This window comes from Ceratotherium simum, chromosome 20 (assembly GCF_057802395.1).
Source record: "Ceratotherium simum simum isolate JZ-2026a chromosome 20, ASM5780239v1, whole genome shotgun sequence".
Taxonomy (NCBI): Eukaryota; Metazoa; Chordata; class Mammalia; order Perissodactyla; family Rhinocerotidae; genus Ceratotherium; species Ceratotherium simum.
Window position 1 is genome coordinate 56,249,426 of NC_141919.1, and position 11,868 is coordinate 56,261,293.

At 38.6% G+C, this 11,868-nt stretch overlaps 1 protein-coding gene across 8 annotated transcripts in view; it reads left to right on the forward strand.

Annotated features, from left to right (window-relative positions):
- The window catches only part of NOL8 (nucleolar protein 8), a 33,351-nt gene extending 21,687 nt beyond the window's left edge, over nt 1-11,664 (forward strand). For all 8 annotated transcript variants that reach the window (XM_087444822.1, XM_087444829.1, XM_004442722.3 and 5 more), the window contains 7 exons: nt 854-992; nt 1,934-2,011; nt 6,339-6,610; nt 8,670-8,796; nt 9,370-9,440; nt 10,027-10,106; nt 10,588-11,664. In XM_087444822.1, coding sequence (XP_087300948.1) covers nt 854-992; nt 1,934-2,011; nt 6,339-6,610; nt 8,670-8,796; nt 9,370-9,440; nt 10,027-10,106; nt 10,588-10,638 — 818 coding nt within the window. In that variant the 3' untranslated portion in view covers nt 10,639-11,664. The remainder of the gene's footprint in view (nt 1-853; nt 993-1,933; nt 2,012-6,338; nt 6,611-8,669; nt 8,797-9,369; nt 9,441-10,026; nt 10,107-10,587) is intronic.
- The last annotated feature ends 204 nt before the right edge of the window (nt 11,665-11,868 follow it).

The window sequence follows — 11,868 nt, forward strand, 5'->3', positions numbered from 1 at the left end:
TCTGTTCATTTTCTTTACTACAGCTGGCATGCTCTCCTCCCACCTCAGGGATCCACTTTGTCTTTCCTGCATTAGTCTCTACCTGTTTATGAAGCATTTCTTGATCCAATTGAACATAAATCTCTACCTCCTTTGAACCCTTAGAAACTTTTGGGGCATCTCGGTAGAGAACTTACTCAAAGCAGTGCTTTATTCTAGTTTCTGTTACTTGGTTGTTTATGTCCTCCGGTAAGTTGAAAGGGTCTTTAAGGCTTAGACTTCTTTTCTATAATTCAAACTAGCTGTTTAACTTTGTTCTCTCGTATTTGTCTGTTTCTAGTAGTTGAGGATAATAGCTTATGCCCCTATGTGTAGGGCTTATGGCTCTCTTCCTGCAGTATTTATTACTGAGTCAAAGGCTGAAACAACTATCTACTAACATATTAATATTCGGTAAAATTACCATCTTTCATTTTTGGATTTACTTGTAATTTAGATTACATTTTTAGAATTTAAAGAAAATCGAAGAGTCTGTAATCACTTTAGCTTTGTAACTACTGTCTTGCTCTGATACATTTGCCATTTTTACCCTAAAAAACTTCTAGACTTTCTGCTGAAAGCCATTAAATCTAGATTTCATTTTCACAGTTACACATGAGAAGTGGGACTTTTTGTTTGCTGGTCATGCAATCTCTGAGTTCACTATGACATTGAGGGTCTTGGGAATAGGGAGGTTAGCAAATTGAAGCTTAACTTTTTGTCTTCCTATCTTAATGTTCTTTCCACATGTTTGGGTGCTTGATAAATATTTGATGATTGAGACTTCTCAAGTTATGTTTGCCAAGAGATTACTAATTATCCTTTTCCCTCTAAGAGGTAAATGAAAAGAAAACTGCTGAGGAGGAAGAGCTTGCTGCAGAAAAGTTGAAAGCCCTGAATGTTGTACAGAGTGTTTTGCACATCAGCTTAAGCAATTCTACAAGCAAAGCATCAGTAGCTGCTAAGAAATTTAAGTATGGTTTATGTTCCATCCAATTCCACCCTGTTTCCCTTTGCCATAAATGCCTTCTTGAACTCAGTTTAAAACTAGGCCATTTTAAACTTCCTGAAGAGGGCAGTTGGCGATATGTATCAGACCCTTAAAAATATACTAACCTTTGACCCAAAGATTTACTTCAAGAAACTAATCTTAGGGCCGGCCCCGTAGCTTAGCGGTTAAGTACACGCACTCTGCTGCTGGCGGCCCGGCTTCGGATCCTGGGCGTGCACCGACGCACCGCTTCTCCGGCCATGCTGAGGCCGTGTCCCACATACGGCAACTAGAAGGATGTGCAGATATGACATACAACTATCTACTGGGGCTTTGGGGGGAAAAATAAATAAATAAAATTAAAAAAAAAGAAACTAATCTTAAATTATTTTTATATTTATGTACTTAGATATCATAGCAACATTGCTTCCATTAGTGAAACAATTGGACAAAGGCTTAAATTTTAACTGTAAAACTGTAAAGCAATATAAATGTAACTTTATTATGGAAAATTTTTAACATATAATTTAGGGAGACCAGTGAATGAAACCCCTGTACACCATCACCCAGATTCTATAATCATCAACATGTGACTAGTTTTCTCTTCTATACCTTTCCTCACTTCCCCCTGCTTTCCCCACTGAAATATTTTATTCAAATCCCAATATTATATCATTTTATCTCTATTTTAGTGTGTTTAAAATAATTTTTAATATTAAAAAAGACCCAGGGAAACTCAATACTAAGTAATTTAAATATGATGGTTTCTAATGAGCTCTTAATACTCTTCTTTGATATTGGGTAGCTTTGTCTTTGCTCAAAAATTGGAATCGCCCTGGTGTTGAATTATAATTTGCTATTAATTTTTTGTATTAGTATTCTGATTTATCTCTTTCAACTTACCACTCTCCTTTTTTTACACAGGGACATCATACGTTATGATCCAACAAGGCATGACCATGCCACCTATGAAAGAAAGAGAGATGATAAACCAAAAGAAAGGTAAATCAAGCTGCTACTTTTAGTAGCAGGATCATATGAATGACTCTCATTTCAGACAATGAGAAAAGTAGATAGTAACCAGTATCCCATCCATTGGTCCACGCTGTATTTAGTTTAAGACCAAGGGAGGGAAAAGAGTGGAATGATGGACATGGCAGAGAGAGTCTTACCTTTGACAAAGGAATCTCATGCATGTAAATGATGATATGTGTTCCTACTCTAGGATGGTGTCTCCTACCAGTTTAATTTCTTGTGGCTAGTGTAACAAATTGCCACAAACTCAGTAGCTTAAAACCATAAAAATTATTTCTCACAGTTCTGGAGGCTAGGAGTCTGAAATCAAGGTTTTTGAAAGGACTGCGTTCCCCCTGGGGGTTCAGAGGGAAAATCTGTTTCACGCCTCTCTTAGCTTCAGATGGCTGCTAGCAGTTCGTGGTACTCTTTGGCTTGTGGCTGCATTACTCCAATCTCTGCCTTTATCTTCATATGGCCTCCTCTTTTCTGTGTGTCTCTCATCTTTGTTTCTATTATAAGAACACTTGTGATTGCATTTAGGGCCTACCTAGATAATCCTGGATAATCTCTTTGTTGCCAGGTCCTTAATTACTCTGCAAAGACTCTTTCCAAATACACAAGGTAATATTCACAGGTTCCAGGAATTAGAGACCAGACATTTCTTTCTGGGGCAACCATTCAATCACTATACTGCTCAATGTGTTAGGAGCTTCTATTACCTGTATATAGATATGCTGTCAGTTTGATAAATATGGCAAATATATGAAGCGATCAGTAACTTTGCTGGTTTAATTCCTTCATTTTCCTACTGTTAAAATCACAAAGGCAAGTATCCTGAATTAGATTCTAGAACACAAAAGACGTTTGTAGAGAAACTGGTGAAATGAGAATGAAGTTTGAGTTTAGTTAATAGTAATGTACCAGTGTTAATCTTTTAGTTTTGACAATTGTATCATAGTTATATAAGATGCTGCCATTAGGAGAAACTAGGTAAAGGTTATTTGGGAATGCTGTACTATCTTTGCAACTTTTCTGTAAATCTAAAATTGTTCCAAAATTAAAAGTTTCTGTTAAAAAGAATTACATATCAGACCAAAGTAGAAGTAACATAAATGTTCCCTGCAGCATAGAATTATTATTTTGTTATTTCAGATAATCCACATTGAACACGGTACGTAAGTGGAGAATATTTTGTATAATATATTAGATTTGTTTTTATTTATATCTAGGGTGTATTAGTTATCTATTGCTGCATAGCACATTATCCAGAACTTAGTGTCTTAAAACCACAAATATTTATTATCTCAAAGTTTCTGTGAGTTAAGAATTTGGGAGCAGCTTCTTTAGGTGGTTCTTTCCAGGGTCTCTCAAGAGGTGAGATGTGAAAATGTTGCCTAGGGCTTTAGTGTCTGAAGGCTTGACTGAGCCTGGATGATCTGCTTCCAAGATGGCTCACTCACATGGCTGTGGGCCAGTACTTCACCTTGTTGGCCTGTCCATTAAGCTGCTTAAGTGCCCTCATAACCTGGCAGCCAGCTTCCCCCAGAACAAGTGACCTAAAAGAGAGAAGAGGAAGCCACAGTGTATGTTATGACCTAGTCTTAGAAGTCACACACTGACACATCTGCCTTATTCCATTTTCTTGAAACAAGTCGCTAAGTCCAACCCATACTTTGATGGGGGGGTTAAGTGCCACCTCTTAAAGGGAGAAGTATTGAGGAATTTGTGGACATATTTAAAACCACCACAATCCAGCCTCTGGCCACAAGTTGTTTACATTCCTACCACATGCAGAATATGCTCACCCCCTCTCGACACTCCCCAGAAGTCTCACCTCTTTATAATATAAGTTCAAAATCCAGGATGTCATCCAGATCAGATCTTGGTGCAAATGAGGCTTATCTGTTGAGAGCACCTAGTGTAGTTTTGTTTTTATCAGAAGACCTGTGAACTGAAGAGACTAGTTTTCATCCCCTCCTCCAACAAACAGTAGTGGAACAAGCAGGATGTCCAGTGTAAGCTCTTATTCAACAGAGGCAGACAGGAGACAGAGAAGTCACTGCTCCATAGTAGCTCTAAAATCTAGACAGGTAAATGTCGGGAGTTCTTTGTTTAGAACTGAGGACCTGGAAATAATTCTCCATGATTCTTGACTCTGCCTTTTGGCTCATCCTTCTTTTTCCATGAATGGTAGCACGTGTTTGCAGCTGAGTAATGTTCTTAGCCTGCTTTTTGCTTGTAGAAATGTGGGAGTCCAAAAGCCTCTTCACTGTGGAATGTCTGTGTATCTATCAGTCCAAGCTAGTGGTGTTTCTGCTAATATAATTCTCTTAAAATCTTTGTGAGTCTCCTGTGAATCTTCTTGGGGTTCATTCCATTAAACAAAAGCCAAACGCACAAATCATTTTGAGATGAGCCTTTTTTTACTGTGGGCTTCTGTGACACTGCTGAGAGACAATATCTTTAAACTCCTTAGAAGCCCTATTTGAGCAATTGTAATTTCTGAGGTATATCTAGGGTCTTAAAGGATTTTGTTTTATATTTAGACTGGGGTCTACAAATTTTTCTGTTAAGGGTCAGATAGTAAATATATTAGGCTTTGCAGGCCAAGTGGTCTCTGTTGCAATGACTCCACTCTGCCTTTGTAGCAGGAAAGCAGCTAATGAACAAGGGAGGCTGTAAATGAACAAGGGAGGCTGTGTTCTAATAAAACTGTTAGCAGGACATTGAAATTGCATTTCCTATAATTTGTGCATGTCATGAAATCATCTTTTTACTATATTTAATTTTTGTTGTTGTTACTGAGGAAGATTGGCCCTGAGCTAACTTCTGTTGCCAATTTTCCTCTTTTTGCTTGAGGAAGATTCACCCTGAGCTAACATCTGTGCCCGTCTTCCTCTGTTTTATCTGTGGGTCGCTGCCACAGCATGGCTTAATGAGTGGTGTGGGTTCACGCCTGGGATCCAAACTCGCAAACCCAGGTCGCCAAAGTGGAGCATGCCGAATTTAACCACTACGCCATGGGGCCAGCCCCCTCATCGTTTTATCTTTTTCCAACCATTTCAAGCTATAAAAAATACTCCTAACTTACAGTCCATACATGAATATGCAAAAGCCTGGCTTTGGCCCGTGGCCCATAGTTTGCCAACACTTAGACCTTGTTTTCCTGAGAGTCTTAGATTTGATCTTTGCTTAGAAACCATTTCTTAAATTTCATGTCATTTGCCTTATAGAGCTTGGTTTCACAGGAGGCATATCTGTCTTAAATATTAACCAGGTTGGTTTATTTAATGAAGTACTAAAAGTTTCTCCCTGTGAGGTAGTCTCCACCAATAAGATGATTATTTAGGATATCTTGTTCATTTATTACTTGGGGTAATACAGTTAGAACTTTAGCCTGATGTTGTTCATAATATATGGAGTGGGCTCTAATAGGAAAAAGGATTTTAATCTTTAATTAGCTAAAAACTTGATATTGGAGAGGCCGGCCTCGTGGTGTAGCGGTTAAGTTCATGAGCTCTGCTTCATCGGCCTGGAGTTTGCAGGTTTGGATTCTGGGCCCAGACCTGCGCACTGCTTATCAAGCCATGCTGTGGCAGCGTCCCATATAAAGTGGAGGAAGGTGGGCACGGATGTTAGCCCAGGGCCAATCTTCCTCAGCAAAAAGAGGAGGATTGATGGGCGACAGGTCTTAGCTGAGGGCTAATCTTCCTCAAAAAAAAAAAAAAAAAAACTTGATATTGGAAACTGTCATGTAACTTTTTGTCTAAGATCAAAGACACAAGCATATTCCTAAATACAGAGCATGGTAACATAAAAATATAAAAATTTCATTCTTAAACAAACTAGAGTTAGCATGTTTATAATTCATTTCTAAGACTGAATTATAACTAAATCTTTTTATGCCAGTTTCATAAAGTTCACAGAATTTTAGAACTTGAAAAGGTCTTAGAAGTGATCTGGTTTAACATGTTCATTTTGCAGATGAGGAAACTGAGGGTCATTGCAGTTAAACGATTTTCTTACTCAAAGCTAATATCTTAGGTGTAATTTCTGAAATGTAATTCAGAGGCTAAGAGATAGGAGAACATGATTCATGTTTAGTATTTAGAGCTGTTTGACATAGTTTTGTGTATAAAAAGCTTTCTGGTCAAGATTCTCCTTTTTATGAGTAGTTTTATATATGGACCTTCTTGGTTGTTGAAAGGATGGGATTCAAGTTATCCAAAGTGTTTTCCTTTCCTGATTTCTGGATATTTTCCCAAAATTGAGTGTTTCTTTGTGGTGCACATGTCTATATATGTCAATGCAGTAAAGCAAAACGAAAGAAGAAAAGGGAGGAAACCGAGAAGCTACCTGAGGTGTCTAAAGAAATGTATTATGACATTGCTACGGATTTAAAAGAAATATTCCAAACTACAAAGGATACCAGTGAAAAGGAGGATGCCGGGCCCTGGAATGAAGACTATGGTGGAGAGAAAGCCGAGGAAGTCCACGACCGTGCAGCTCTGACGACCGGGGCTGGACAGCCCGGCGGATTCACTTTCTCCTTTTTTGATTCAGACTCTAAAGATGTAAAGGAAGGTACTTTTTAAAAAAAATTTTCATTTCAGGCAGTTTCAACTTAATTGACTGAGTTTACATGAAGTGTTATGGTTTAACATTAGCTAAAGAAAGGATTCTTTCTTCCACCTAGATTAGCAGTATGAGATCCAGTATTACGTGATCATAAACATAATGTGACTGGAGCTGTGTTTAAAAATTATTTTTGCATTTAAGGGAGCACATGTCTAGCTAGCTGCCGTATGAAGGGAAGCCAGAGAATAACGTGTAGCATCCCCTCTTCTGTTGAGTAGAAATAGTCCTGAAGAAGGATAGTAAGTCATATATTTAAATAGCTTCGTATCTTAAATACAATTGGAGAAGCCATGACTTATGGAAAGCCAATGCTGTGTGGTAGGGGAAAGGAAGAAATAGCTTAACCTTGGCTTTATATAAATATGCTGTGTCATTGATATGCCAGTTGTTTCAAACTTTATCCTTGGAGATTTGCCAGAACCTAGAGAAAAATGTAAACACCAGTATGTACAATTTTGCATGCCATTTCAGGAGGTTTACTTCTGAAGGCCAACAGGGGCCAAAAGTTAAAAACACCGATTCTTTAGGAGGCTGCTCCTCACCTAGTGTTCAAGATGGAATTTCAGCTTTTCTGGAAGTTCATTCTAAAAAGCAGGATATACCTATACAGGAGAATACATGCACACCTAATACAATGGGTTCTACTTTAAAGATCAGCAGTTAAAATAGCATCCGTGTGTTTAGCAGATAAGTATTAAATGCCAGCTCTGTGGTACTCCAACAGAGGTACAATCTAGTAGTTTTTCAAAAATTGTTCTAAATAAGACACAGTATATCATGTGCTGTGCTCTGCTTTATTCTCTTTGAGTACCAGGGTCAGTCCTAAACTGTTGAACAAAGTTAGCATGATATGGATATTGACTATAACTCTTCTAACTTTGAGAGCCAAGTGTGAGAAATTGGCCTTTAAATGAGTACTAAGACACCTCGGCAACTTGCGAGATGTGCTTTAAGTACTTGGGAAATTTGGGGAACTCATAAGGTGATTGTCCAGATCTTATAGCAGTAGTTTTTTCAGCAGTTCTAGAAAGAGGTTTTGGGAATTGAAAATATAAAGATATGTTCCTTGTCTTGATGAATAAGCAGGAGGGAAATCTGGCTTCACTGCATTGTGTTATATTTTAGGCTTCTCATGCTAGTGATAGGTGCCATGCTTATTTTGTTTGTTCTTTTAAACTGTTGCTCATTTGTAAACCTTTTTTTATATCTTTTTGTAGTATTACTATTATTTCTTATCAGGTCACCCCAGCAATGTCAAAAAATCTGATAGCTTCTCTCAATTAATATTTGAAAATCTGAAAAGATACTACCTATTTTTTGTGTCTGTGTGTGTGAGGAAGATCAGCCCTGAGCTAACATCCATGCCAATCCTCCTCTTTTTTTCCTGAGGAAGACTGGCCCTGGGCTAACACCTGTGCCCGTCTTCTTCCACTTTATATGGGACGCCGCCACAGCATGGCCTGACAAGCAGTGCGTTGGCGCGCGCCCAGGATCCGAACCCGGTCCACCAGCAGCGGAGTGCTCGCACTTAACCGCTATGCCACAGGGCCGGCCCCACTACCTATTTTAAATTAATGATCAAGATATTGGAAATTTAGATAAAAGTGTGCATGGTGAAAGTAATCAAATGAGTGTGTTCAGAAATACTTGGTTGGGGGCCGGCTCCGTTGCTTAGAGGTTAAGTCCTTGCGCTCTGCTACTGCCAGCCTGGGTTTGGATCCTGGGCGCGCACTGACGCACCGTTTGTCCGGCCATGCTGAGGCCACGTCCCATGTACAGCAACTAGAAGGATGTGCAACTATCACATACAACTATCTACTGGGGCTTTGGGGAAAAAAAGGAGGAGGATTGGCAATAGATGTTAGCTCAGAGCTGGTTTTCCTCAGCAAAAAGAGGAGGATTAGCATGGATGTTAGCTCAGGGCTGATCTTCCTCACAAAAAAAAAAAAAAAAGAAATACTTGGTTGTTCACAATCCTGTCATCTTTTATTGTCATATGATATAGAGACCTATAGAGTTGAGACAGTGAAACCTGGGAAGATTGCCTGGCAGGGAGCCCCTCGTTTCCAAGACAGCAGTTCAGAAGAGGAAGATGTTACTGAAGAAACAGATGACAGAAAGCCCAGCCCTGGGTAAGTAATTTGTTTCTGTGTAGGTATATTTCATAATTTGTAAAATCTGAGTTAGACATGCTTTAGAAATATTATGGCAGTTTCCAAGCTATCTTCTCAAGACAACTTAATTTTCTTCCTTCAGCTCCTTTAGAGAGTTCTCTAGCCTTTCTGTAATGGGGAGTGTGTTTCCTTCCCCTTGAGATTTGGATACACTGGGTGGGGCATATGATTGTGCACAGGGAAGAGAGAGCCTGACTCTGAAGCCCCTGGTCTGGAGAGGATGCTGCGGCTGGCTGGCTGTTTCTCATGGGAAACACTGGCAAATGAGGTAGCAATGGTGGGTGAGAGTATCATCAACCAGTGTGGGTGGGGAGGATGGAGCATGTACTTAAGTGAGTCTTCGTTACCTAAGCTTCAGGTAGAAGAAAAGAATGTTGAATAGAGAGAGAGTTGGGGTCACTTTAACTCAGGGCAAAATGAGCAAAACACAAAGTAGATATATTTAAGGAATAGTTCATTTATATTTTCAGTGTAAACATTTCTTCTTAAATATTGAAATTAACCAACCAATCTCGCTCTCTCTCACTTCAGAGAAGTATCACTACCTGAGAAAGAGACCACTAGATTTTTCTTTTTCTCTAAGAATGATGAAAGACTTCATGGTAAGTCCATTTTTGGATTAAATGGTATAGAACAGGTAATAGCACAGCTCTCAGCAGTGTGCATTCTGATACAGTAACAGGCGTCCAAGTAGGAACTGTTTGGGAAAAATTCTGACCCTTTGCAGTGTCATGTGGATTAGTCCCCTCTTTTCAACTGATGCATGTTGACTTGTAAAGCTCTGGAGGACTGAGAGCTCCCACTCACCCCTCCCTCACTCACTCGTTATCATCAACAAGGGCTTGTTTTGTTCCAGGGACTTGCTTAAATGCTAGACATACAAAACTCCTAAGTTTTTAGTACCCTAAAAGTTCATGTGAAAACTCTGACGCTGTTGGTGAACTCTTCATTTCTTAAAGCCTAACACAAACAGAAACCAAGTTACATAATAGTAAATGGAATATAAACAGTAAAATCCTAGCAATTCTACATTTTCATTCTGTAAAAAAACAAAATATTTTTGAAAATTAGCATAAATTGGGAAAAAAATGGTCTTAACTAGAATTGAAGACCTTGATAATGCCAGCACTAGAATATTGTCTGTTTTGGTAGTTTGCTGCCTCGTCATTTTTGATTTTCCCCTGGTAGGTTCTGACTTATTCTGGAGAGGAGTGGGAAGTAATATTAGCAGGAATTCTTGGGAGGCCAGAACAAACAACTTGCGGATGGTGAGTAATTGTATCTCCATATTGATTGTCCCCTAAACTAGATTCAGTGTTATCTTTGTGTTAGTATTTGCCTGGTGTAAGAATATGGGAATAAAGTATAAAACTTAAGACAGAAAGGATCACAACCGAGAACATGATTTAAACACTCAGAATTATAGTGTTGGAAGGGAACTTAGAGATTAATTCAACCCACACATGGTGCAGGTGAGGAGACTGAAGAGAGACCCCACTGAATGACTGGTCAGAGTTCCAGCCATGCTCATTAAGTAATAGGAAATCATGAGATTTTTGAAAGACTGAATTACAGTTTCCATTGTAAACATTTAAAGCCAAAAGCTGGAATATTCCCTGTTCATTCCAAGCGAGCATTTCCAAAATGGTTTCCACAACCCTGAGACAGAATAAGCTAAATTTTACTGAACACCTTGAAAATGATTTACAATTATTTTTAACAAAAGCTTTTGATATTATGTTTTTCTAGGATTGTCGGAAGAAACATAAAGATGCCAAAAGGAGACTGAAACCAAAATAATAAATGTCAGCATTGATTTTGATACTGAATGTGAACAAGGCTCACCTATGGAAATTGGGTGATCCAGAAAATAATTTTAGCTGAGAAAGAAAAATCAGAGTGAAAGACTATTCAAAATCTGGCTGGTGGATATCATTCTGGTTGCTGTCTTTTTCTATGGATTTCCTCTGTCTTTCTTCTTAAGTAATTACTGCAAAAAATTAACTTTTTTTGAAAAAAACTGAACTTTTTTTTAAATGAAGCACAAGATAGTCCCTCAAAATACTTTTTGTATATAATCTCTTTCCCCTCCATCCTCAATAGCTAATTGGCATCTTCTGATGCAAGGTTTACATAAAGCCTTTTTAAATATATGAGTCAGAGCACTTGTATTTTCCAGGTTAGGCTTTGTGTGAATTATAGGCTACTCTGATTGTACTGAAAATACCTTACCTCCATTTTGTCATTTTTATTTACCAGGTTGAATGAATTTGGCCCTAAGTTCTGTACTTGTGTTCTGGTGAAGAGCCAACTGAAATGCAGGACATTTCAGAGCAGCATCATAGGAGAATTCTGTAAGGACCAGAAAAGGATGCCAAATGCAGAGTTTTCCTTCCTTGGCCTCCAGATGGAGGCAGGCCTATCAATCCCAAAATTCTAGTTAGACCAGAGGCTTATGAAAAAACCCAAGTGTCTGAAAGATATGTAGTCACAGTCAGGAGTCAAGTCCCTGAGTCCAGATAGGGAAGCAGATTCAATACCTTGTTAAATCAAACTGGTTAAGATTCAAGACAGATGTAGCCTCCTGTCAAACTGGGCTCTGTACAAAATTGTGTTATATAGACACAAGGGATTATCATTGAGCCACAATGTGTATATCTGAAATTAAGTATTGATTTACATCTTGATCAAATATAAACTCGGTGAGGGCTGGGATGTCATCTGGTTTGTTAACCATTATGTCCCCACTGCCTAGAACTGTGTCTAGTACATAGTAGGTGCTCAGTACATATATTTTTGAATAAACAGGGTCCAAGGAACTAAGTAGCTGAAGAGTCATTGGGGATTTCTGTGTTTTCAAGACTTTAGACTTCAGGGAGAATGGAAACAACCACTCAGCAGGATAAATAATCCAAATGTTTCACCTTCTCTTGATGTAGATTACATTTAAACCTTCTTATCTATTGCTGCATAACAAACCACCTCAGTAACAATCACTTATTTTACTCACAAATAAGCAGTTTAGTCAGG